Source organism: Loxodonta africana, chromosome 2 (genome assembly GCF_030014295.1).
Source record: "Loxodonta africana isolate mLoxAfr1 chromosome 2, mLoxAfr1.hap2, whole genome shotgun sequence".
NCBI classification, from domain to species: Eukaryota; Metazoa; Chordata; class Mammalia; order Proboscidea; family Elephantidae; genus Loxodonta; species Loxodonta africana.
The window spans coordinates 196,321,856-196,348,365 of record NC_087343.1 but is presented as its reverse complement, the minus strand read 5'-3'; the positions used below and the strand labels follow the sequence as shown (position 1 = coordinate 196,348,365).

Here is a 26,510-nt window from a genome sequence, read left to right as displayed (position 1 = left end):
CACTCCATGAACAAGGCAGGGAAAACCAGAAAGTCAGATGAGAGAAACCATTCATAATTAAGTTTTGCTCAGAAGAGATATTCAGCTTGGGTGGGCAGAATTTTGCTGTAGGGCAGCTTGGAATTGTGTCTTATTTTTGTTGCTTGAGAAGCCACATCTTGAGATAAAGGGGAAATTTAACTGCAAGGTGAGAGGAAAAGCTGGTGTGTTGTCAGGAGAATTTCCATGTCCTCTCTTAGGAGTTTACAAATCTCTAGTCTTCAGAAGGCTGAGATGGAGGCTATAAAACGCTTTTGACATCTTATAATGGAGTGGAGATTTTGTCTTCTGTGATATTCACACATAGTCCTTACCCTTTGACCTTCCTTTGTGAAGACTCCCAAAATGGGTTCTTTTCATTCAGCAACTTCACTAGGACTGAAGTTGTAAGTATGTTTATTTTCCCTGTTTCTGGCCTGGAGTTTTCACTACCAATGCCTTGCTTCCCTGTTGTGCCTTTGTGGTTTCTGAGGCAGGTATGGATTACCTGTGGCTTTGTGAAGGACTCCCCATTGCTTTAGGCCCTGTGCTCTGGGTTATTTTCCTGGGAATTCACTTGGGGTTTGGTTCTTTTCTAGCATTGCTGCTTTGACCGGTAAGAGAAGCTCAGTCCCTATGCCAGAGAGTTCTGCAGAAGAAATCACCATTTGCCCTGGTAAGCACCTCATTGTCATTTTACTGATACCTAGCTATCTACCTTCTTATGATCATTAATTTTCTCCTGTCTTTTCCAACCCACTTTCAGAAGGTTTATATGTATAAACACCACACACACACACACACACACACACACACACACATTTTAAAAAATGAGCTCTGATTCTCTACCTTTTGTCCTCTTAGTGGTATTTTAGTTTTGAAATCAACATAGTTTTTTGTCTGCTTGTTTGTTTATCAACCTTATCAGAGATGGCAGTGAAGTATCAGGAATAACAACGGTACTTTCAGAGCCAAAAGACTTTATATTTTGCTTTGTGCGTTCTCAAAGTTGATCTGTCCTCAGATATGCTTGTCATTAAGGCAGGTTTTTCACAGAGCTTTTTACTAGATTTACATTACCACTCACTGGAGTCTTATTGCATAGGGAGTCCAGAATTGAATTTTGTGCACAGCTCTCTCATTGACTAATTTTTTTGTTTCTGTTAAGGCACTTAACCTTGTTAATTGTAGAGATGAAAAGACCTTGTTTGGGCACAAAAGATGCTTATACAAAGTGGCACAGGGATGGATTTAGATACATGAAATGATTTTAAATGAAGTAAGATACACACTATTTAAGGGACCTTTTGAGTTGAATCATTGTGTAATATGAAGAATTATTTTATGATATGAACCACTACTATCTAAAGAGTTTGTTTTAGTTTATATTTTCTCATAAGCAGAGCCCATTATACTTATCAGTGATCTCACTCATGTGAAATAATAGAATTTCTATTAATGTTTAAACTCTTTGGATAGCAAGTGTTGTGCGAATGTTACTGTAAGTCATTATCATCATATTTGATTTTTCTCTTAGGTCTCATATAGCCTGTGAGGGTCATAGAGAATTCTCTTATTTTGATTTCTTTTCAGTTTTTATCCACCGACACTCAAATTTAGCTTACTTATAGTCTAGGGAAGTTCTATAAATGTGACATTTGATGGCATGTCAAAAATCTTTATATTTTAAAATTAATTATGTTGGTTTTTATTGAAAGTGGTTTCCTAATTCATTTCAAATATATTTGAATTACTACCTAATGATACCCACTAAGAGACCCCACTACCGAGTGCTCTGACTTGGCAGGAGCACTCAGGACTGCTGTGCTGTATTTGTGAAAAGAAAGCCTTACCCCTCTCTGGGACTGTTCGCTTATGCCATCCTGCTGGGAAGTCACTCAGTCCGTCTCTCCTGGATGATTGCATGTGACGTCACCATGGGATCTCACAGGAGGAGCTTGCAAATACAATGATCTTGAAAGCCCTAGTTAATGAGAGAGGAAAAAGCAAGCCCTTCTTGACTGAGGTTAGATAGCTTTTATGATCATGACTTGCTGTCATTAGCCTGGTAATTAAGCCCCACTGTTTGCTGACATAAAACCACTTCTAAATGAGATTGCAAAAGGTTTCTATAACATTAATGTTCCTTTTGCAAAGAAAAGGTAACTTCTCCATGAAGCCAAACTTCTGAGTCTCTTTTTAAGTGTACAGTTTAGGAGTTGTGCATCTAAATTGTCTGGAAATTTTGTTCTAAATGGTTGAAACAGATTGATTGTGGTATTCTGTGTTACCTATTTCCTTTCGTCTCGTATTTCTGACTTTCCAGGGGTCTAATACTCAAAGTTACAACATCTTTTTAGTGTTACTCGCTTTGGTTAGGAAGCAAGATTATAGCCATATACCCACATTGTGCATGCTTCTAGCATTGTTTATTTCTAAGGAGCTAATGCCCTCTTAGGTTGTCTTTATAGCTGAACATTTCAACCATCCGCAGAAAGCTAAATTGAAGACTTTTTTATTATTGCAGTAGTCTAAGCCGTGAGTGGCTCTTGTTTTAGATTGAATGTCTTTTTTGATTGTATCTCTCAGGGAAACTTGACAAAGAAGATTTTGAGGTATATGCACTGTAAGCCTTTTTCTAACAAGATGGTGAAATCTCTCTGTGTATGTATATCCAATTTTTTAAGAATTTGATGTATTGAAATACATTTAATACTAGAAATGTATTTAATTCTTCTGTGGTGATTCAGAAGATACCTGAGGATCTTCAGGCACTTACTTTATTTGCCCAACATTAGCCATTCATTTTATTTGTGAAGCACAGAAGTGCCAGTTAGAGGTACACTGGGTACAATGTCAGATAAAAGAGAACTTACTGGATTTACATTTGAGATAAATTTCTTCTCCGGATTTATTGCCCTTCTTTGAAATGTAATTACCATTCTTTCATTGTTGTATCTGATAGGTGGCTTTCTCTATAGTGTAGACCAGGAGTTGGCAAATTTTTTCTATAAAGGACCAGATAGAAAATATTTTAAGCTTTGTGGGTCGTAGTCTCTGTTGTAGCTACTCTACTGTACCATTTTAGCACAAAAGCAGTCATAAAAATGACAAATATAACTAATGAGCCTAGTGGTGTTCCAATAAAACTTTCTTTACGAAACAGGTGACTGGTTGGATTTGGCCCATGAGCTATAGTTTGTAAACTCCTAGACTACAGGGAACCTCGTCTTAAATCTTTGTATTGCCAGTAGCTAGTACAGCACCTGAAACTTGTTCAGTAAATGTTTGTTGAATTAATGTTCAATGAATAGGTGTTGCCTAAAGAATAAAGAAAGAGATATTTTGTCAGAATGTATTTTCTATTTCTGCTCCTAATTTCTATAATCATACCTTAACCTCAGTACTAATATTGACAGGCTTTTGTTTTTTGTCAAAATAAATACATTATAAAACTGGAACTAACCTGTTGCTATCAAGTTGATTCCAACTCATAGTGACCCTATAGGACAGAGTAGAACTGCCCCATAGGGCTTCCAAGCAGACTGCCACATCTTTCTCCTGCAGAGCAGCTTGTGGGTTCAAATCGCCAACCTTTGAATTAGCAGCCAAGCTCTTAACCACTGCACTACCAGGGCACCTAAACCAGAACTACACTGGAAATAAGCCAAATGGATCAACTGGTGAATGGATAAACAAATTGTGATATATCCATAAGATGAAATATTACTCTGCAATACAAAGGAACAAACTACTGAACTAATACATGTAACAACATGGATGCATCTCAAAGGTATTATACTAAGTGAAAGAAGCCAGACACAAAAAACTATGCAATATATGATTCCATTTACATGATATTCTGGAAAAGACAAAAGTATAGGGATGCAAAGTAGATTGTTTATAGTAAGGGGCCAAGTGGGACGGGATTGACTACAAAGGGGTATGAGAGAACTTTCTGGGAGTGCTGGAAATATTTTTTTATATTGATTATGGTGGTGGCTTCAAGACGATGTACCTTTGTCAAAACTCATCAAACTTTCTCCTAAAAGTGGGTGATTTCTATTATAGGTAAATTATGCCTCATTAAAGCTTTAAGAGGAAAAATAACGATCTGTATTGCTACTGCAGTAGTATTATCATGCCCTCTACTTTAGGGAAAACAAGTGTTTGTTTTCAACTATGAAAGCACTGAATGAAAAAATAATGAAATTTGTACTCTGAGATTAGAAATCATGTAGTTGTTTTTTTTTAAAATTATAGAGACACAGCTAAGTTCCTCTGAAACTCCTGACTTCGAAAGAGAAGTTTCCCCATCTAGCAGAGAGACCCCGGATGAAGTAATAATAATGGCAGATCAGGAGGTGAATATTTTCTTCTATAATTTTTTTCAGTGTTTTCTTTCAACTGGTATTCCTTTCTTATACAACGTTGACTTTTGCTGAAAGGGTTTAGGTGGCAGAGGATTGTAGCTTTTGGAACATTTATCTCAGAGAGTTACTTGTAGTTAAGATCAGTTCAGCACTGTTTCTAAAAATAACAGTAGTTACCATTTCTTAAGTACTTTTATATCTGTTGTTATTTCCATTACAAATGGGAATCTGAGTCTTAGGAAGTTTAAGTAATTTGCTCAAATTTACACTGCTAATAATGGTAGAATTAGAATATGAACACACGTTTGTCTCTGAAGTCTGGTGTATTTTTCATTACATGAACAATCTTGGAAAAAGTCTCTATTTTTATATAATGACATAACTTTCAGCCCTAATTTCTAGACATGATCAGAATTGCGGAGTAAAGACAGCTGCATAACAAAATAAGCAAACCTCTGTTTGCATTATCTTTCATATCTTCACATATCTGGCAACTACCGTAAAGCTGATTGATACAAGTTCATAATTCTGGTTAAGATTTTTTTTTTCCTTGTGTGTTTTTTTGTGTATTTTTCATGTTGGCTCTGACAAAACAGACGGTCAAGAATTATTTTTTTTTAAATCTCAAAAATCTGTTGCTGTGAAAATGAGACTAAAGGGGCATACCAGCTCAGGGGCAAGGGCTACAAGGCAGGAGGGATAGGAAAGCTGGTAATAGGGAACCCAAGGTCCAGAAGAAAGAGTGTTGACTTGTAGCAGGATTGTTAACCAGTGTCATGAAACAATATGTGTACTGTTAATGAGAAATTAGTTTGCTCTGTAAACCTTCATCTAAAGTACAATTAAAAAAAAAAAAAGAGGAAGAAATCTACATTAAAAAAAAAAATCTGTTGCTGTGAAAGGCAGCCTGAGGATTAAACATCCCTCTGTGGAAACAAAGATTTTCGTTACATTTGTATGTATTGTCTTATCCTGAGTATCTTATAAAGGCTTAATTCTCTCATTCCTTTTTATACTCCAGGTTTTTTTAAAAAAGTACTTTGTACAGCAGAGGTTAGACCCCCTCCCTAGTCTCTGCACTGCAGGTAGCTAGGTAGACATTGTGCTTTTATGAATCATGCATGTTGCCTGGTTCCCTGGAACCTGATCTGTTGCGTGACAGACCAAAATTCCCTGATGCCAGTGGTAGTAGGAGGATAACGACACTCCCTGTAGCAGAGCAACTGAGGACAGATCCTGCTAAATAATGTCAAGGTGACCTCTTGGTCCTTTTCCCAGGGAGGGACCAGAACCTTCTAAAACGGGATGGGGAAACAAAGTGCTATTAACATAGTCATCCTAACATGTAGAACAAGCCCTGTAAGCTTTAGTTAATCAAGGCCAATTTCTTACCCATCTATGACTGCAAAGGAGACTTCTTTGTTTATAGAGCATGAGCCCTATTTAGAATTTACAGTGTATATGTCCACACCACTACACATCAAAAGGATGGAATTGTATTGCCCTTCTCACATTGAATGTCTTCTTTTCAGTGTTGCCGTTTGCTGTGATATCTGTAGATGTCCCTAAATAGTCTTAGAAATTTCCATTAAAAGAAGTTAGAGATACTGTAGCTTTTAAGTCATTCAGTAATCAGTTATGAGTGACAAGTCACTTACTAGAAGGGTGGAATCTGAACATTTTATGTGCACAAAGATAGTATCATAAGGGGTATACCAATCACAAAGGGATAGTATCATAAAAATTCTTGCCCTTGGAATCTGTGTATAGGGTCAAATTCCTTGTTTATTGGAAAGTGTGTGGTATTGTGCAAGTTGCTTAACGTTAGAATTGGAAGACATGTCTTTGAATCCCAACCCCACCACTTAACTTTGTGATCTTGGGCAAATTATTTAATTCATGTTTGTATTTATTTATTCAGCAGATGTTGATAGTTTGCATACTGTGTGCCAGTCATTGTTTTAGACTTTTGAGATGTAAGGATAAATAAGAAAAACACATTCCTGCCTTGGAAGAATCCTGCTAAGGGAGGAGACAGGCATATACACATAATTATAATGATAATGTGATCTGGCAAATATGACAGAGAGATGCACAGGGCATTAGGGGAGCACAGAAGAGGAATGCTTCTCTAAATTTCAGGTCTTTGTATATAAAATTGATGTAAAAATATCTGTTTTACTGGGTTGCTAATGAAGATTAAATTAGATAAAGAATGTAAAACACAGAGGAGGTTTGACACAGAGTTGAAGCGTGCATGTGGAAGCAGTTATTTTACTGCTTTGTAATGTATTGTGGAAGCAGTTATTTTACTGCTTTGTAATGTATTGTGGCCATCCAGTGATGGTTAGTTTACTAATGACAGAGAATTGCTCTACAGTATTTGAGGCATTTGGAATACCCACAGCAGAACTGTAATCTCTCTTGATTTGGTTTCCCGCAGTAGTCAGGTTCCTTTGGAAATGATATCTTCTGAATATCTTGCCTGAGAATTTCCGTTGGTTGGAGTCTCAGATGGCTATCCTGTTCTCGAAAGAGTTAGTAGAAATTATTCAGAGTTAAACAGCTAGTTTAGTCAGTAGGGTTTTAAATAAACTGTGTTAAGAGTCTGTGATAAGAGGGGAAAGGTGTAAATAAGCAGCTTGCAAAGCTATACATACACTGGCTGGCAGAGGGCAAGGTAGGGAGACCTGGTGATTTACAGGACATGCTTTTATTTTCACTGTGTCCATTTCTTGAGGTAAAGTTTTTTTGAGGCCAGAAGGTAAGGACCAGTCTTTAAGAGATCGAGATTTGGTGTCCCAGCACCTCTTCTGAGAAATAGCTCTATAGTATTTTAAAGAAGCGGGAAGCAGCTCTGCAGAGACCAAATTCATGACTACATGGTCCTAATAAAAGCAGCTTCACTTGTATTTTCCCCCTTGAGGTTCCTCCATAGTAGTTAATATTCAAATAGACCTTTTTAATGGTGCTGAAAAAAATCTTATTTTAATATAAAAATTTTCAAAAACCTTCTGGGTTGCCTGTGAATGTAGTTGGAAGTGGTCTTGTATTCCAATAAGAAAATAATGGACAGGTTACTCCCTCTTGAATACATTAATAGTAGAAGGTACATTCTCTGCATTGTTATAGGGCTGGTGATGAATACAAAGGAGTATAGTGCTGAGTATGAGCACCGGTGACATTCATGTCACATAACGTTTTTGTACTTTGTGAACTTTAGAATGCCAGGTAACTGTTGTCAATCGCCAGTAACTTTCAGCAACTCAAGACTGTTTTCAAATTTTAGGATATATTGATTTCCTCCCCCTGCCCCATGCCCCCTGTTTTATGAACATAGGAATCCCAATAAATAGCGCCTAGAACTTCCAGTCCCACTTGACTCTCTCTACGCTTTAGGTAAGAATACTGGAACAGGATAGCCTCCCAATACCTGGCAGGATCAGCTTCCAGAAACAAAGTGGAGTGGAGGCTTTTTGCTTCTGCCACAACAGAGTAGAATTAAATACTGGAGATTTTGATGCCAAACAGGCCTGGGTTTCAGTCTTGGTTGTCTACTTACTAACTTTGTGATCAGCAGGTCGCTTTGCCTTTGCAATCCTCAGTTTCCCCTTCTGTGATATTGAAGCTGACGCCATCTCTATCCAGTTGGGTGGTTGTGAGGGATGCATATATAAAATGCTTGGCGGGGCCTGGCATAGTATAGGAACTCAGTGAGTATTAGTTCCTTTCTCATCTTTCTCCCTCGGCCCCCTCTTCAGAGCATATCTTTTTTTAAAAAAAGTCAGGTGTGTTGAAAAGAGGACCTTTTCTGGCAGTTGTAGAAATTGTTTGACTTGGCGTTTAGATGGCCTGTTTCCCTCTCTGTTGGGTCACATTCACAAGCAGTAGATTTTAGGGATGGCCTAGACTTAAAAAAAAAAAAAGAGACCAGAAAATCCCAGTTGGCTCAGAGCTCAAATTATATACCACTGCAAAGTTGGTGCTGTTTTTTTCTTGTACAAGAAGAAGGTTTTTTTTTCCTCTTAGTGAGGCATAATGACAACCCAGGTGCTCTTTGCTCTTAAACAGAAGCCGTGGCTATGCAGGACAGTTTCACATAGATTGGATAGGACATGCTGTCCTTTGAAGCAAGTGTTAGGCAGTCGTGCTGCAGTGCTCACGCATACTGTTGAATTAATCACTGCAGAGTTCTCGGCTCTGACCCGTAGAAGTAAAATAAAACTGCCTCTGAGAGACACTAGCAACTGTAGGAGAAATGGCGACTATAAAACAGTGAGGAGCAAGAGAGATAAGGCATAAGAACAGCTTTGGCAGAATTGATTTATTAATTCATGATTTTTCTTTGGGCCTCCTTAAATGTTTGGGTCTCAGTTTTATTTCCTTTTTCAATCCTGAAAGTCAGAGTATCACATTCTGAATAAAATCCAAGAGGTGTTACGTCTTATTGTTCTAAGCCAAGGCCTAGGTTCTTAATTTAAATCCTAGTTGTGCTACTTTCAGCTTAGGGCTCTTTTCTTTCCTAACCCCTTATGTCTTAAAGTCATTTTCAGTGAGCACACTTGTTTGATGACATTGAAAAAGTGTCTTTAAGATGCTGTTGAAATACAAACTCTAGCATGGAACTGAAACACAGCAGGCCAGTGACCCAACACGGACAGTGCCTCGCAGTGTGGCAGAGAGGAGTGTGTTCAGATTTTGGAGTCAGGTTGTCCTCAGTTTGAATTTCAGCTCTGCCACTTATTGTTCTGTGACTTCGGGCAGGTTGCTTTACCATTTCGGACAGCACTTTTCTCATGTGTAAAAAGGGCATGCTAACGCCTTTGTGAGATTGTTGTGAAGACTAACTGAAATAATGTATACAGAGTGCTTGACACATGGTAGACACTGAACAAGTGTTAATTGTATTAGTAGTATCTCCCAATCCACAGTCCGGAGTTTGGTAAACTGATTGGTAATTGTCTCTTTGAAAGTAAATGAGACATAGGCTGGAGTCTGTTGCAGTTCTTTGGGGGAAAAGATATTTTATAAACCAAAACCATTATAATTGTTGTTTATCATGTTCAAAAAAAAAAGGTTTTTTTTTTCAGGTTGGTAACAGAGAAGATGCTGAGAAGGAAATACCTACTTCTACCTTCTCATCCAGTAACCAGGTATCCTGCCCACTGTGTAACCAAGGCTTCCCACCCACAAAGATTGAGAGACATGCCATGTACTGCAATGGTCTAATGGGGCAAGACACAGGTAAAGATTCATCAGGACAAACTCTTTCTTTATCTTACCGTCTGCTTGATGGCTTTGTAATCCTGTGTAGTACAGTGTGAGGAAAACAGCTGTTCTTACAAATGAAAGATTTTTTTCTTTTCTATCTGGTTAATTCTCTAGTACTTTTCATGTTCTTTATTATTTTGGCAGGCACATACTTAGCAGAAGGGAGAGGAAAAAATCTCCCATCTTTTAGCGTTTCCATTTATTTTTTTGCTATAGGTGGACCAAAAGCCAGTACAATGTAGGGGACCTTACATTTCAACTTATGTATTCAAAATATTGAGAATCCTGTGGAACTTGAGGAACCAAGTTCTAGAGTTGCCCACTTTTCAATCAAAATAAGTCCTTTGTGATTTTTCTGTAGAAATTCAGCCTAAAGACAGCAGCTGAAAAATATGCTTAATTTATATTTATGTCCTACATGTTTCTGTTGAGTTACCCTGGAGCTCTTACTACTTCCTCACCTGGACTCCAATCCCAAACTCTGTTCCCAGGAAAGCAGAGGAGTATGCAGATGGTTTCAGTGAGGACCCCCAGCTCCAAATTCTCTGTCATGGGGCCAAAAATGTCACCAGAGTGGGTTACTTAGTCTAGCAAACTAACACTATTGGGAACATTAAGAGGAAACAGTTCTTGTTTAGTGCTGTGCATAAAGACTCTTAAAATGTCCACAGAATCCTTGACCAAGTAATTCCGCTATTGGGAATAATAGCAATACCTAATCTTCAGTACTCACTATGTACTAGGCACTGTGCTTTCTTTAAAATGTCTCATATAACTTTACAAAAACCAAGTAAGGTAATTACTATTATTTGGCAAATACGTAAAGGAAGGCTTGGACACTAGCACAGGGTCACATGCTAGTAAGTGACAGAGATGGGATTCAACCTCAAAACTGATTGGACTCCAGAGCCCATCTCTACGAAATAACCCCAAGATACAGAGATAGCATTAGGCACAAAGATGCTCTGTACTGTGTAATTGTAACAGTGGCAGTTTGAAGCAGTGCGAATACACAATAGTTAGGTAAATGAAAGCAATCTAGATTATAGAATATTATGTAAGCATTTAAAATATTTTTACAGTTAATTTTTAGTGGTATAGAGGAAATTTATGCTGTAAGTGGAAAAGGCAGAATACAACATGTAGTGAGATCTCAACTATGTAAAAATAAATCTGCACATGGAGAGATCTAAATTAACTGTTAAATAAAAAGAGTCAAGTTGCAGAATAATATATATAGCATGATCCCATATATATAAACTGCCTGACTCACTGTAAATATTCAATAAATGTAAGCCATTACTGTTATTACAATGACTATGTACTGCTTTTGTAATCAGAAAAATCAACAGATTTATTTAAAGTACAAGTTTAGATACTTCTTTATTTAATAAATAAGAAGTATTACTTAATGGGAAAAAGATGTGGCATTCTGCTTCTGTAAAGATTCCAGCATTGGAAACCCCATGGAGCAGTTCTACTCTGTCCTGTAGGGTTGCTATGATTCGGAATTGACTTGATGGTAACGGATTTGGGTTTTTATATTATTGAAATATTATTGAAGGAAGGTTAAATATCATGTGCCCTTTTTTCCTGGCAATCTTAACTTATACTTACCAAATATTTAACAAGTACACAGTTTCAGATTTAAATGCCTCTAAGTTATGGGGATAAAGTAGCATTGAGAAAATTTTTTCAGCATTTTTATCTAATGTATTTTGACCAGAGACATTCAGCATATTGACCAGAGACAGTTGTGCCAATATTATTAGAGTTTAAAATCATATACAGAAAGTCAAGATCAAGGGTAGTATTTCAAGGGGCTATGATTAACAAGCAGATTCTCATGGCACATACCTCATACTATACCAAAACTGTGACTTGGTACACTCTTGGAGAAATAAACTATCCCACTCACTCTGTGCTTACTCTTCTACTTTCCTTTGAACAGAGTTTGGGAGTGGAGGTGGGGTGGGGAAGTAGTTAGAGGAATTACGCCAAGCACCTATGAGGGTGCCTGACACATAGTAGGTCCTCTCTTTACTTGGTTTCCCTACCAGCTTGCCTGCTTCCATCTTCCTTACCAAAGACAGAAATTAATGATTTTTCTGGTTCCTCTCAGCTTTATGACTGGAGTCAGAGGCCAGGCCCCGAACCTAATTTTTTAATCTCAGTGAAAGGAAGCCTCTCTAATTATGGAAGGGAAAGAGTCATTGGTCTTGAAAGCCTAACCCAGGCTGGGAGACCATTAGCCCAGTGCCTAATGGGGTAGAATAAAAGAGAGGACTTACTTCCTAGAGTTAAAAGTATCCAGCTTTCTTCTCCTTCCGTTTTCCCCCTACAGCTAATCCTAGACGTGCTTGGTTTGCCTGTGTAAAAGAAATAGTAATTAGAGTCATTTACGTGAAGTGTCTACCATTTATGCCTAGTTACCGTGCAGCACAGTAACAATTATGCATGTCATTAAATATGTGTCTAACTTTGCTCTAAGTTTTATTTGATTATAATACTATACTCTGGTTAGGCTGGTGCAGTCTGTTCAGTCTGCTCGCATGACTGTCTATTTACAACTTAGAAGAAATCAGAGAGAGTGTTCTTTAATGGCATAGTTTTGGGGGTAGGATCTATTAAGTTAATTAAGACCAGGACAAAAGCAGGTTACCTTTGTGTTTGCTTTTTGGAAAACATATTTGAGACCATTTTTATTTAAACACTTAGGAAGAAAAAAAGCTACCCACTTACTCATTTAGTATTTACTAAGTAGCTGCTATTTTATATACCAGCTGGAGTCCCTGGGTGGAGCAAATGGTTAACACAGTAGGCTACTAACTGAAAGGTTGGTGGTTCAAGTCCACCCAGAGGCCCCTCAGAAGAAAGGCCTGGTGGTTTACTTATGAACAATCAGCCACTGAAAACCCTATGGAACACAGTTCTACTCTCACACGTGTGGAATAGTCATGAGTAAGAATCGACTGGATGGCAACTGGTTTGGTGTTTTGGTTTTTTATATACCGATACAGTGAACAAAATAGACAAAGTCCCTGTTCTCATGGAGCTTATATTCTAGTGGTGGGAGACAGATAATAAATAAATATGTGTCAAGTTGTGATAAGTATTGTGTAGAAAAATAAAACAGAAAAAGGGGGGTAGGATGCTGAGGTCAGGAGGTAGCAATTTAAAATAGGTGGTCAAGGAAGGTCCCATTGAGAAGGTGACATTCGAGCAGAAACCTAAAGGAATTGAGAAGATAAGCGTAGAGGATTTTGGGGAAAGGGGAGCATGTTACAGATAGAGGTAACAGCAAATGCAACAACCCTGAGGTGTGAACATGTTTGGTGTATATGAGGAATGACAAAGAAGCCAGTGTGCTGCAGTAGAGTAAGTGAAGAGGAGATAACGAAACCAGAGAGGTTAATTGTGGAGGAGACAGGTGGACAGATCCCATAGGGCTCTTAGGCCATCGAAAGAACTTTAGCTTTTACTCTCAGCTAGGGAGGAACCATTGGAGGAATTTGAGCAAAGAATTAATATCTGACTTACTCTTTTAACTCTAGGTTACTCTTTTAAAAGGATCACTTTGGCTGCCGTGTGGAGAGTAGATTGTTGGTGTGGAGGATAAGAGTGGAAGCTGGGAGAACAGTCAGTATTTTATTTCTGGTGGTATGATAGAGTAAGAGAAGCATGGTCTTTGAAACTAAGCAGATCTGCACTTAAAATCTTAGCTGTAATACTTGAAAAGCTACTTGCCTCTTTGAAGATCAACTTCCTTGTCTGTAAAATTCACCTTACAATATCGGGATTGTTGTGAGAACCAGAGACACTTTATAAAAAGTACCTAGCAGTCATTCAAACAAGGGATACTGCGTAGTTTAAAATCAGGAAAGGTGTGTGTCAGTGAAAAAGAGGAAGACCCTCGACAGGATGGATTGACACAGCAGCTGCAACAATGGGCTTAAACATAGCAATGATTGTGAGGATGGCTCAGGTCCAAGCTGTGTTTTGTTCTGTTGTACATAGGGTTGCTATGAGTCGGAACCGACTCAATGGCACCTAACAACAATAGCAACAGCACTGTGCTGGAATGTGGTAGATCTTCAATGAATGGTAGCTGCTATTTTTATTAAATAGCCTTTCTTGTCTGTGTAGTCTCTCTGAGGTCTGTGTTTCTGTATGCTAATATGTAAAGGATAAGGCATCAGCCAGATAGAGCTAAGCAAAAGATGAAAGGCATAAGAGTCAAAGTGGTAAGAATAAGTGAGTGAGCTATCATAGGAGAGTTAGGGAAGCTAGAAGCATTAACTGCATATAATTTGGGCCTGAATATAGGGCTGTGGCTTAAAATCAGGATACTGCCGGGGTGATTTTTCTCTTAGGAATATCACTTAGAAAAATAAGGGGAAGAGTAGGTCCCTGGGTGGTACAAAGAGTTTGTGCTTGACTACTAACCTAAAAGGTTGACAATTCAAAACTACCCAGCAGTGCTGCAGGAAAAAGGCCTGGAGCTCTGCTTCTATAAATGTTATAACCAAGAAAACCCAATGGGGCATTTCTACTCTATAACACATGGAGTTGCTATAAATCGGAATCAACTTGATGGCAACAGGTTTGGTTTTAGGGGATCCTTTCCTTTTTATGGATTTGCCTTAGAGCTAACAGAGAAGAACTAAGGCCTAGAATAGGCTTGACATGAGTGACTAGGTAAAGTATATAAGACCTGAAGACCCCCAAGTAAAACTTATTTCCTAAATTTGACCAAGTTGGACTTTTTCTGTTTTATATACCTATATTTACCTACCTGAATGTAATTTGTACCTTATTCAGTCTTCTTGCTTGTATTAATGTGACTTTGTGATAACCAGGATGATTAGATTAAGTGTATTGTTATTGGCACCTAACAACTGAGATGTTAGCAATGGGGCAATAACATAGATTAAGTAGAAACAGCATGGGTTTTGGAGGCAGACTGACCTGTGGGGAGATACACAAATCAAACACAGACACTGATCTCACTAGGTTATAGTTCAGTTGGGTAGATAAGACATACACATGAATAACTGTAATACAAGGTCAAAACTACTAAGTACCATAAAGGTCATACAGATAAAATCCTGTGTTGTTACAGAGGAAATGTGATTAGAGATTGAGAGGGAAGGGCATTAATGTAAGAAAATAGTAGGCAAAAATCACATAAATAGAAAAATGTAAAGGGTGTACAGAAAACAGCAAGCAATTCAAGGTGGCTGTAGTATGGGCATAATGAAAGGAAATAGTAGGCAATGAAAGGAATAACTTGAGTTACATGGGGCAATATGGAGCAAAGTTCTTTTCAATTCTAATAGAATTATTTGTATATTTACCCCACTATAATAGTATGTAGAGCCTTTTTATAGTATGTAGAGCCCTGGTGGTGCAGTGGTTAAACATTTGGCTGCTAACCAAAAGGTCGGAGGTTCAAACCCACCAGCCACTCCATGGGGGAAGAAATGTGGCAGTCTGCTCTTGCAAATATTTACAGCCTTGGAAACACTATGAGGCAGTTCTGCTCTGTCATGCAGTCGCAATGAGTTGCCATTGCCTCAAGGGCAGTGGGTTTGTCTTTGGAGTCCTGGTGGCACAATGGTTAAGCGTTCGGCTGCTAACCAAAATGTTGGCAGTTCGAATCCACCAGCTGCTCCTTGGAAACTCTGTGAGACAGTTCTGCTGTGTCCTATAGGGTCCCTGCGAGTCGGAATCAACTCGTCGGCAACAGGTTTGGTTTGGTTTTTTGGTTTGCTTCAAAAGTGCTTTCCAATTTTTTTCAACCCATTAGTTCTCACAAAATTTCCAGATTTATGCAGCCCCCTTCTTGTGTGAACACTGTCAAAATCTTGCTTTCTTGAGACAGAAGCAGTACTGATCCTGCAGAAAGATTTAATTGGTATACACAAAAGTGCCAGTGATATGGGGAAGAGTGTTGGAATATGTGGAATTAAGGGGGTTTGGGCAGCAAGGACAAGGAGCCCTCGTGGTGCCGTGTTTAAAGCACTTGGCTGCTAACTGACAAGTTGGCAGTTAGGACCTACCAGCCGCTCCTCGGGAGAAAGATGTGGCAGTCTGCTTCCATGAGAATTACAGTCTTGGAAACTATGGGGGCAGTTCTGCTCTGTCCTACAGGGTTGCTGTGTGTCGGAATTGACTCGACGGCATTGGGTTTTGTTTTGTTTTTGCTTTGTTTTGGTTTGGGCAGCAAGGAGAACGGAAAAAGAATTCATTGTCACTGATGATGACAGGAGCAAGCTGAAGACGTAGGAGGAAGAAATAGCCTGGTTCAGGGCTCAGCAGGAGCTGGATGTGCAAAGTGGCACATTTAAAGGAATTGGTACAACTCTGCAGAGCAATTGTGAATTTAAAAACATACTTTCTTTTTCTTCTCCTGAATATAAAACTAATAGAAACAAAGTCAGAGCACAGGTGGTGCGGTTGTTAAGCACTTGGCTGCTAGCTGAAAGGTTGGCAGTTTGAACCCACCAGCTGCTCTGCAGAGATGTGGCAGTCAGCTTCCGTAAAGATTTACAGCCTTGGAAACCCTATGGGCAGTTCTGCTCTGCCTGTACATTCACTATGAGCCAGAATCAACTCGATGGCAATGGGGTTTTAGAAATGAAGACAACCAGCTAAACCTCCATATGTATTTTGCCATATTTCTTTTTTTGTTGTTGTTGGATGTGGGAAAGCACCATTTTGTTTTTTTCAAGATTGGGATCCTACTGTATATTTTCTATTTGGCTTCTTTTCACCTAATATTATAAGCATTTTTCATGCCCTTAGAAATTCTTTATATTTGTGAGGTTGTTTACCATTTAACTTTAACAAATTATACAAAATGTACTTAATTCTTAGTCTTCATTGGGGAAATGCTTTTTGACAGAGGAAACCAGAGTAACAGGTGCAGCTTATAAAATAAAATGCAAAAATGTTTAGGAAAAGAATGTTTTGGAGTAGAGCCTGGGCCCTGAGTCTTAACAGCCATAAAGTAGATTCCTCGTCAGTAGGCTTGACTCCAGTACTGTGTTTGCTGTTTTATGGAGAGGTCACCATCTTATTTGAATTCCCCTGGTACTCACATAGAAATACATCATAACTTGGTTTCTGGAAGAACTCTTATACCAATATCTCCATTCCAGACTTGATATGTACTGCTGGATGTACCTCTCTCTTCTTTGATTAATATTGTAGAGTCGGTTTTCACCAGCGGTCTCAGTTGCCGTCTTAAACAACCTTTCTGTGCATTAATAAAGTTGCTGTGTGATGTGGCATTTAAATGGCAGTGTGACTACAGTCCTTGTCTGCCTGAGCCCTCAGCTTTTTCACTTTTCCCATCTTGTTCCTCTTAACATTGACTTTGGCTTTCCTCTAATTCCTCCCGTTGGTGACCTCCTCGTTGTGCCTTCATGTGAAGGGTCAGGCCACAGGATTTGTTTTAGCGGTTTTCTTCTGCCAGATGTGTTCATCTTTCCTCGAAAAATAGAATAGCTCTTATTAACACCTGAGTTAACACCCAAAGCATTACGTGTTGAAGAAATATTAACAGCTAAAAAAAAAAAATTTAGAGGAGTTGTCACACTTCATGATCTAGTCACAATTTTAAATTCAGGTATCTAGAGCATTTTAAGAAAAGGAAGTTCAAAGAATATTAGATCAGTGATTTCCACTAGAATTATTCTATAACCACAGTCAGGACTGTAATTATCTTAAAGGATATGTATTATTGCTACCTCCATTTTACCATTGAGGAAACTGGTACCAGATGGGGTTAGTACTTGTTCACTGTCACACAGTTAATAAGCAGCAGACCCAGGGGCCCAACCCCAGGTCTACCTGACTCTAGAGCTGACATTTTTCTTTATTGCAAAATTCTGTCTGTCCTCCCATGAGTAGAGATGGGGACACAAACAGCCAGGGGAAAGGTTTAGGAGACCGTAGAAACCTAAAGTCAGTTTCATAAAGGCAGAGTACTAAAATCTTTTACCTCTGAATGTAAACATGAAATCTGATCTCATCAGAATTGACCTTGTCAGCTTTTCAATTACCTGGAAGAAACAGTTTGATGGATTCAGACTCTGTTGGTGAACAGAGCTCACGTGGTATAAGTCACCTCTGTAAAAGCACGTGTGCAAAGTCAACGGATCAGATGAACAATCATTTCTGGTCGTGGGGATGGATCTTTGTATCTCTGCCAGCTGCTTTTTATATCAGTTTCTTCAGAAGACAAAGGCCAATTTGACTTTAATTATTGTCTTGCAAAAGGACTAGGTGTGTGTATTTTAATTACAGAAAACTTCAAATGCAAAAATTGAGAGGATAGTTGTACATTGAACTCCCATAACCACGCAGTCATCAACTTACGGTCAGTGTTGTTTCAACTCATGACCACTTTTGTATAATCTGTATTCCATCCACAATACCATTCCCCACCCCACCCCCTAAGATTTTCTTCAAATCAGACTCCAGATATTATTTTATTATTTTACTATGTATCCCAAAAGATAAGATCTCTTATTTCAAAAAACCCTAACTATATTGTTATTATCACACCTAAAAAATTTGTAATCTGTAGTATCATCAGCTATCTGGTCTCTTGATATCTTCTTGAGTCTTGTAAATATTTTTTAGTTTGCTGAAATCAGGATCCAAACAAGGTTCACATTGCAGAGTTCTTTATGCCAATATCTCAGGCTCACTTAATTTACAGAAGAATCAAATTAAAAAAATTTTTTTTTAAGGGTAACCCATTTATGATTTGTACACCATAAGCTTAATATTGTTATTAACAGTAACTGTGTCGTAGTCATTTTTATTCCTCCACAGCATCTAGCGCTTCTGTGCAGATGGTTCTTTGGGAAATGCACCCTTTCAAAGCAAATGTTGGCGAAGTTTTTCTTCAAGTTTATAGAGGGGTAAATATTTTAGGTTTTGTAGGTCATATGGCCTTTGTCACTACTACTCGACTCTGACATTGTACTCTAAAGCAGCCATAGTCAATATGTAAATGAATAGGGTAGCCATATTCTAATAAAACTTTATTTACAAAAACAAGGGGCCAGCCCATAATTTGCCCATCCCTGTTCTACAGCATTGTTTTATAAAAATGAGTTCTTTAGAGCACTTGGGTTCTCCTGTGGAAAAAAAAAAAGTAGAGGAGAAGGGTAAAAGGCGGTAGAAAAAGTACTGGTAACTCCATCTTCACCATGCACCTTATCCAGATCTCTACATTTATGTATGTTCGGTTTCATATGAGATTTTATTTGAAAACAACTCTCTTGTTTTATAAAAAAAAAAAAAAAGTTGAAATTCATGGATCTGTAACACACTCCTAGTATTTATAGTAACAGTGTATACTAGATTACTATTACAGACAGACCCTGGGTGACGAACATCAGATTTATGGACAACTTGTATTTGCCCTTAATATTATGTAAATTTGCCCTCACTTTGAAACAATTGAACCAACCCCTACTTGCAGCAAATTTTTCACAATCACCTTCACTTGCTGCATTTGAACCTTTTAAATCATTGAAAAGGCTTCTAGCCTTTTCTTTCACTAACCCAGAACCACTGCTGCCCAGTCAATTCTGACTCATAGCAAACCTGTTGGACAGAGAATTGCCCCATCCAGTTTCCAGAGCTCTAAATCTTTACAGAAGCAGACCACCACATCTTTCTCCTTCAGTCTTGCACTAAAGTAAAGGCTAAATAAGTAACCGCATGCACCTCTTCTGATTTACCTACAAATTCTTAAAGATGCAGCCAGGAACAGACCTCGTTTGTAATCTGAGGACTGTCTGTCCTACTGCTTTGTTCCAGGCACTATGCCAAGGATTTACTCTTATTTCACTTGATCTTTGGAGCAATCTTATAAGCAGCATTCTACCATTCCCAGGGAGAAGTAACAAACTTGCTCAAAATCCCTAAGCTAGTTGTCATGTCTCTTTAGTTATTTAGTCGTCTTTGGTTTAAAAGGGTTCCCTGGTCTTTTTATCCCCCTTTGGTTGTGTGTTTTTTTTCTTTCCAATATTTTATTATGAACATTTTTGTATACAACAAAGATTGAAAGAATCTTACAATGATGTGTAACTTACTGCTTAGATTCTACATTAACATTTTATCAAAAATCTGCCTAGTCCTCTCTAGCCATCCTTTATTTATTTATTTGTACTTCAGATGAAGGTTTACAGAACAAACTAGTTTCTCATTAAACAGTTAGTACAATATTGTTTTATGACATTGGTTAACAACCCCACAACATGTCAACACTTTCCCTTCTCAACCTTGTACTCCCCATTACCAGCTTTTCTGTCACCTCCTGCTTTCTAGTCCTTGCCTCTTTAGTCTAGTTTTGTTTTATGGGCGTGCCCAATCTTTGGCTGAAGGGTGAACCTCAGGAGTAACTTTATTACTGAGCTGAAAGAGTGTCTGGGAGCCATACTCTCAGGGTTTCTCTAGTCTCTATCAGGCCAGCAAGTCTGGTCTGTCTTTTTGAGCTAGAATTTTGTTCTACATCTTTCTCCAGCTCTGTCTGGGACTCTATTGTGATCCCTGTCAGAGCAGTTGGTGGTGGTAGCCGGGCACCATCTAGTTGTACTGGACTCAGTCTGGTAGAGGCTGTGGTAGATGTGGTCCATTAGTCCTTTGGACTGATCTTTCCCTTGTATCTTTAGTTTTTTTTATTCTTCCTTCCTTCCGAAGGGGTGAGACCAGTGGAATATCCTAGATGGCCACTCACAGGCTTTTAAGACCTCAGACTCTCTAGCCATTCTTTAGTCCATCTTATCTTTTGATGTTTTTCAAAGTAAATTGTAAATTACCTGTTCTCTTCTCCTAATACTGAAGCATGCAAACCACTAACTAGGATTCATTACTTTCGTGAAATGTACAAATATTAAGTGTAAATTTGCTGAATTTTAACAAATGAATACACTTAGAAGATGTAGAATGTTACCGTCACCCCCAGAAGGCTCACTCATGCGCCTTCCTAGTCATTCTTTACCCCTCCCCACAAAGGCAGCTTCTGTTTTATTTCTACAACATTCTGCTTTTGTCTATTCCAGAATTTCATATAAGTGGAATCATACAGTATGTATTCGTTATATAAAGCTTCTTTCAGTCAGCATAATGTTTTTGAGATTCATCCATGTTGTTACATGTATTAGTAGTTTGTTCCTTTTTATTACTGAGTAGTATTCTATTGTATGACTGTAATAGTTTATTTCCATATTGATGTATTTTTCACTATTATGAAGAAAACTACTGAGAACATTCTTATATAAGTTGTTTTGTGAACATAAGATTTTAATTCTCTTGAATAAATACCTAGGAATGGAATTGCTAGGTTGTGGAATGAGTATATATTCAGTTGTATAAGAAACTGCCAGACCTTTCCCCAAAGTGGTTGTATCATTTTACATTCCCACTAGCAATATATGAGAGTTCCACTTGCTCCACATCTTCACTAACATTTGGTATTATCTGTTTTTTTGGTTTGTTTTTTTTAATTTAGCCATTCTAATAGATACGTCCTATAGGGTTACTATGAGTTGGAATCGACTTGACGGCAGTGGGTTTGGTTTTTTTGGTTTAATAGATATGTAGTATCTCATTGTGGTTTTTAATTTGCATTCCCTTGATGACTGATGGGACACCTGGTGGTACAGTGGTTAAGAGCTCAGCTACTATCAAAACGTCAACAGTTCGAATCTGCCAGTTGCTCTTTGGAAACCCTGTGGGACAGTTCTACTCTGTCCTATAGGGTTGCTATGAGTCAGAATTAACTCAATGGCAGTGGGTTTGGATTTTGGTTCAGTTTGATGACTGATGATGTTGAGCACTTTTTAAAATGTGATAATTGACTTATTTGAATATCATTTGTGAAGTGTTTGTTAAAATCTCTTGCTCATTTTTTGATTTTTTTTTTTACTTGATTATGGAGACCGGAATTCTTTACATTTCCTGAATTCTAGTCTTTTGTCATGTTGTGTGGATATTTTCTGATAATCTAAGAGTTGCCTATTCATTTTCTTAATGATGTATTTTTTTTTTTTTTTCTTGGCTTAAAATAATAATCATTTATTAGTTCATGATTCTGTGGGTCAGCAGTCTGGGCTGGGCTCAGCTTGGCTGTTCTTCTGCAGGTTTCACCTGGGGTGAGCTTCTGTCATCCTGCTGCCTTCATCTGGAGGCTTGCTGGTCTAGGATGGCCTCAGACGCATGCCTGGTAGTTGGTGCTGGGTATAGGCTTCAGTGACAGGGATAACTGGGTCATGTGCCTATGACAAGCCCCAATGCACCAACATTTCTCAAGCCTTTGCGTACATCACATTTTCTGCTGTCGCATTTGCCAAAGCAAGGCACATAGCCAAGTTCAGATTCAAAAGGCAAAGAGGCAAGCAAACAATGATGGGAGGAGTTTGTGCCCATTTTTGCAAGCTACCATAACAAGTTTGTCTGGTGCAGGCCTTATAGGAAGTGTTGAAACCCTATCTTGCCCAAGAAGCTAGTTCTAAATGGGCCCTCATTTACACTTATGCCTCTCTTGTGCTAGAGCTATTTGAGACTGTAAGCTGATTCATGGGGCATGTGTCTGATTCATATTTATATTTCCACAACGTCCTGACCCGTTGTTATTTGGTGCCATCGAGTCGATTCCGACTCATAGCGACCGTATATGTACAATAGAACGAAACACTGCCCCGTCCCGCACCATCTTCACAAGCCTTGTTATGCTTGAGCCCGTTGTTGCAGCTACTGTGTCAATCCATCTCGTTGAGGGTCTTCCTCTTTTTCGCTGACCTTCTACTCTACCAGCATGATGCCTTTCTCCAGGGACTGTTCCCTCCTGATAACATGTCCAAAGTATGTGAGATAAAGTCTCACCATCCTCGCTTCTAATGGCTGTACTTCTTCCGAGACAGATTTGTTTTGTTCTTCTGGCAGTCCATGGTATATTCTATATTCTTTGCCAACATCATAAGTCAAAGGCATCAATTCTTCGGTCTTCCTTATTCATTGTCTAGCTTTCACATACATATGAGGCGATTGAAAATACCATGACTTGGGTCAGACGCACCATAGTCTTTAAAGCGACATCTTCCTTTTTTTATTCTTACTGTATTTCTTTTTTGTTGTTGTGGTTTGAGTGAAAGTTTACAATTCAGGTCAGTTTCTCATATAAAAACTTATACACACATTGTTATGTGACCCTAGTTGCTCTCCCTACAATGTGACAGCAGTTTCCTTCTCTCCACCCTGTATTTCCCATTTTCATTCATTCCTGTACCCCTCTGCCTTCTCACGTGGCCTCCAGACAGGAGCTACCCACATAGTCTCATGTGTCTACATGAGCTAAGAAGCACGCTCCTCACCAATATCATTTTATGTCTTATACTCCAGTTTAATCTTTGTCTGAAAAGTTAGCCTCAAGAATGGTTTTAGTTTTGGGCTAACAAAGTCTGGGGGCTGTGACCTCTGGGGTCCCTCCAGTCTCAGTCAGACCATTAAGTCTTGTCTTTTTACTAGAATTCGAGGTCTGTATCCTGCTTTTCTCCTGCTCCATCAGGGATTCTCTGTTGTGCTCCCTGTCAGGGCAGTCATTGTTGGTAGCCAGGCACCATCTAGTTCTTCCATTCTCAGGCTGATGGAGCCTCTGGTCTGCGTGGCCCCTTCTTTCTCTTGGGCTTGTATTTTCCTTATGTCCTTTGTGTTCTTCGTTCTCCCTTGCTCCAGGTGGGCTGATACCAATTGATGCATCTTAGATGGCCGCTTGCTAGCTTTTAAGACCTAAGACGCCACTCACCAAAGTGGGATGCAGGACTTTTTGTTAATATACTTTGGTATGCCAATTGACCTAGATGTCCTCTGAAACCATGGTCACTAGACCCCTGCCCCCCCAGCCCCTTCTACTCTGTTCCTCAAAGTGTTTGGTTGTATTCAGGAAACTTCTTAGCTCTTGGATTAGTCCAGTTGTGCTCACTTCCCCTGTATTGTGTGTTGTCCTTCCCTTCATCTAAAATAATTCTTGTCTACTATCTAATTAGTGGATACCTCTCTCCCTCTGCCTCCCCTCTTGTAACCATTAAAGAATGTTTTCTTCTGTGTTTAAACCTTTTCTTGAGTTCTTATAATAGTGGTGATACTCTATTTGTCCTTTTTTGACTGACTAATTTCACTCAGCATAATGCCTTCCGGATTCCTGCACGTTATGAGGTGTTTCACGGATTTATCGTTGTTCTTTATCATTGCATAGTATTCCACAGTGTGAATATACCATAATTTGTTTATCCATTCGTCCATTAATGGGCGCCTTGTTTGTTTCCATCTTTTTCCTATTGTAAACAGTGCTGCAGTGAACATGGGTGTGTATATATCTATTTGCGTGAAGGCTTTTATTTCTCTAGGATGTATTCCAAGGAGTGGGATTGCTGGATTGTATGGTAGTTCTATTTGTAGCTTTTTAAGGAAGTGCCAAATCGATTTCCAAACTGGTTGTACCATTTTACATTCCCACCAGCAGTGTATAAGTGTTCCAGTCTTTTCACAACGTCTCCAGCATTTATTATTTTGTGTTTTTTGGATTAGTGCCAGCCTTGTTGGGGTGAGATGGTATCTCATTGTAGTTTTGATTTGCATTTCTCTAATGGCTAATGTTCTTGAGCATTGCCTCATGTATCTGGTAGCTACCTGAATGTCTTCTTTGGTGAAGTGTCTGTTCATATCTTTTGCCCCTTTTTGAATTGGGTTATTTGTCTTTTTGATGCTGAGGTTTTCAGTATTGTGTAGATTTTAGAGATTAGATGCTGACGGGATTTGTCATAGTCAAAAATTTTTTCCCAGTCTGTAGGTTGTCTTTTTACACTCTTGGTGAAGCCTTTTGATGACCATAAGTGTTTGATTTTTAGGAGCTCCCAGTTACACAGTTTCTCTTCTGGTATTTGTGCATGGTTAATAATGTTTTGTATACTGTTTATGCCACATATTAGGGCTCCTAGCATTGCCCATGTTTTTTCTTCCATGATCTTTATCATTTTTAGATTTTATATTCAGGTCTTTGATCCATTATGAGTTAGTGTTTATGCATGGTGTGAGGTATGGGTCATGTTTCATTTTTTTGCAAATGGATATCTAGTTATGTCAGCACCGTTTGTTAAAGAGACTGTCTTTTCCACATTTAATGGACTTAGGGCCTTTGTCAAATATCAGCTGCTCATAAAACCCATTGCAGCTGAGTCGATTCCAACTCATAGCGACCCTATTGGAACAGAGTAAAACTGCCCCATAGGATTTCCAGGGAGCTCCTGGTGGATTAGAACTGCCAGCCTTTTGGTTAGCAGCCATAGCTCTTAACCATTACACCACCAGGGTTTCCATTGCTCATAGGTAGGTGAATTTATGTCTGAATTCTCAATTCTGTTCCATTGGTCTATGTATCTGTTATTATACCAGTACCAGACTATTTTGACTACTGTGGTGGTATAATAGGTTCTAAAATCAGGTAGCGTGAGGCCTCCCACTTTGTTCTTCTTTTTCAGTAATGCTTTATTTATCTGGGGCCTCTTCCCCTTCCATATGAAGTTGGTGATTTGTTTCTCATCTCGTTAAAAAATGCCATTGGAATTTGGGTTGGGATTGTATTGTATTTGTAGATCGTTTTGGGTAGAACAGACATTTTCATAATGTTGAGTCTTCTTATCAATGAGCAAGGTATGTTTTTCCACTTATGTAGGTCTCTCTTGGTTTCTTGCAGTAGTGTGTTGTAGTTTTCTTTGTGTAGGTCTTTTACGTCTCTGGTTAGATTTATCCCTAAGTTATTTTATCTTCTTGAGGGCTACTGTAAATGGTACTGATTTGGTGATTCCTTCTTCAGTGTTGTCTTTGTTGGTGTAGAGGAATCCAACTGATTTTTGCATGTTTATCTTACAACCTGATACTTTGCTGAAATGTTCTGTTAGTTCCAGTAGTTTTCTTGTGGATTCTTTGGGATTTTCTGTGTATAAGATCATATCATCTGCAAATAGGGATACTTTTACTTCTTCATTACCATTTGGATGCCCTTTATTTCTTTCCTAGCCTAATTGCTCTAGTTAGGACCTCCAGCGCAGTGTTGAATAAGAGTGGTGATAAAGGGCATCCTTGTCTGGTTCCCATCCTCAAGGGAAATGCTTTCAAAGTCTCTCCATTTAGGATGACGCTGGCTATTGGCTTTGTATAAATGCCCGTCATTGTGTTGAGGAATTTCTGTTCTATTTCTGTTTTGCTGAGAGTTTTTATCATGAATGCGGGGGTGTTGGACTTTGCCAAATTCCTTTTCTATATCAATTGATAAGATCATGTGGTTCTTGTCTTTTGTTTTATTTATGTTGTGGATTACCTTGATTGTTTTTCTAATGTTGAACCATCCCTGCATACCTGGTTTGAATAGCACTTGGTCATGGTGAATTATTTTTTTGATATGTTGTTGAATTCTACTGGTTAGAATTTTGTTGAGGATTTTTGCATCTAAGTTCGTGAGGGATATTGGTCTGTAATTTTCTTTTTTCGTGATGTCTTATCTGGTTTTTGTATCAGGGTTATGCTAGCTTCATAGAATGAGTTTGGGAGTATTCTGTCCTTTTCTATGCTCTGAAATATCTTTAGTAGTAGTGGTGTTAATTGCTCTCTGAAAGCTTGGTAGAACTCTACAGTGAAGTCGTCAGGGCTAGGGGTTTTTTTTTTGTTGGAAGTTTTTAAATTACCTTTTCAATTTCTTCTTTTGTTACAAATTTATTTAGTTGTTCTACCTCTGTGTTAGTTTAGGTGGGTAGTGTTCCTAGAAATTTG

The 26,510-nt window shown here is 38.5% G+C and overlaps 1 protein-coding gene across 5 annotated transcripts in view; it reads left to right on the top strand.

Annotated features, from left to right (window-relative positions):
• Positions 1-26,510, top strand: part of UIMC1 (ubiquitin interaction motif containing 1) — a 158,770-nt gene that overhangs the window by 92,498 nt on the left and 39,762 nt on the right. For all 5 annotated transcript variants that reach the window (XM_064279179.1, XM_010592762.3, XM_064279182.1 and 2 more), the window contains 3 exons: positions 618-694; positions 4,282-4,382; positions 9,482-9,635. In XM_064279179.1, coding sequence (XP_064135249.1) covers positions 618-694; positions 4,282-4,382; positions 9,482-9,635 — 332 coding nt within the window. The remainder of the gene's footprint in view (positions 1-617; positions 695-4,281; positions 4,383-9,481; positions 9,636-26,510) is intronic.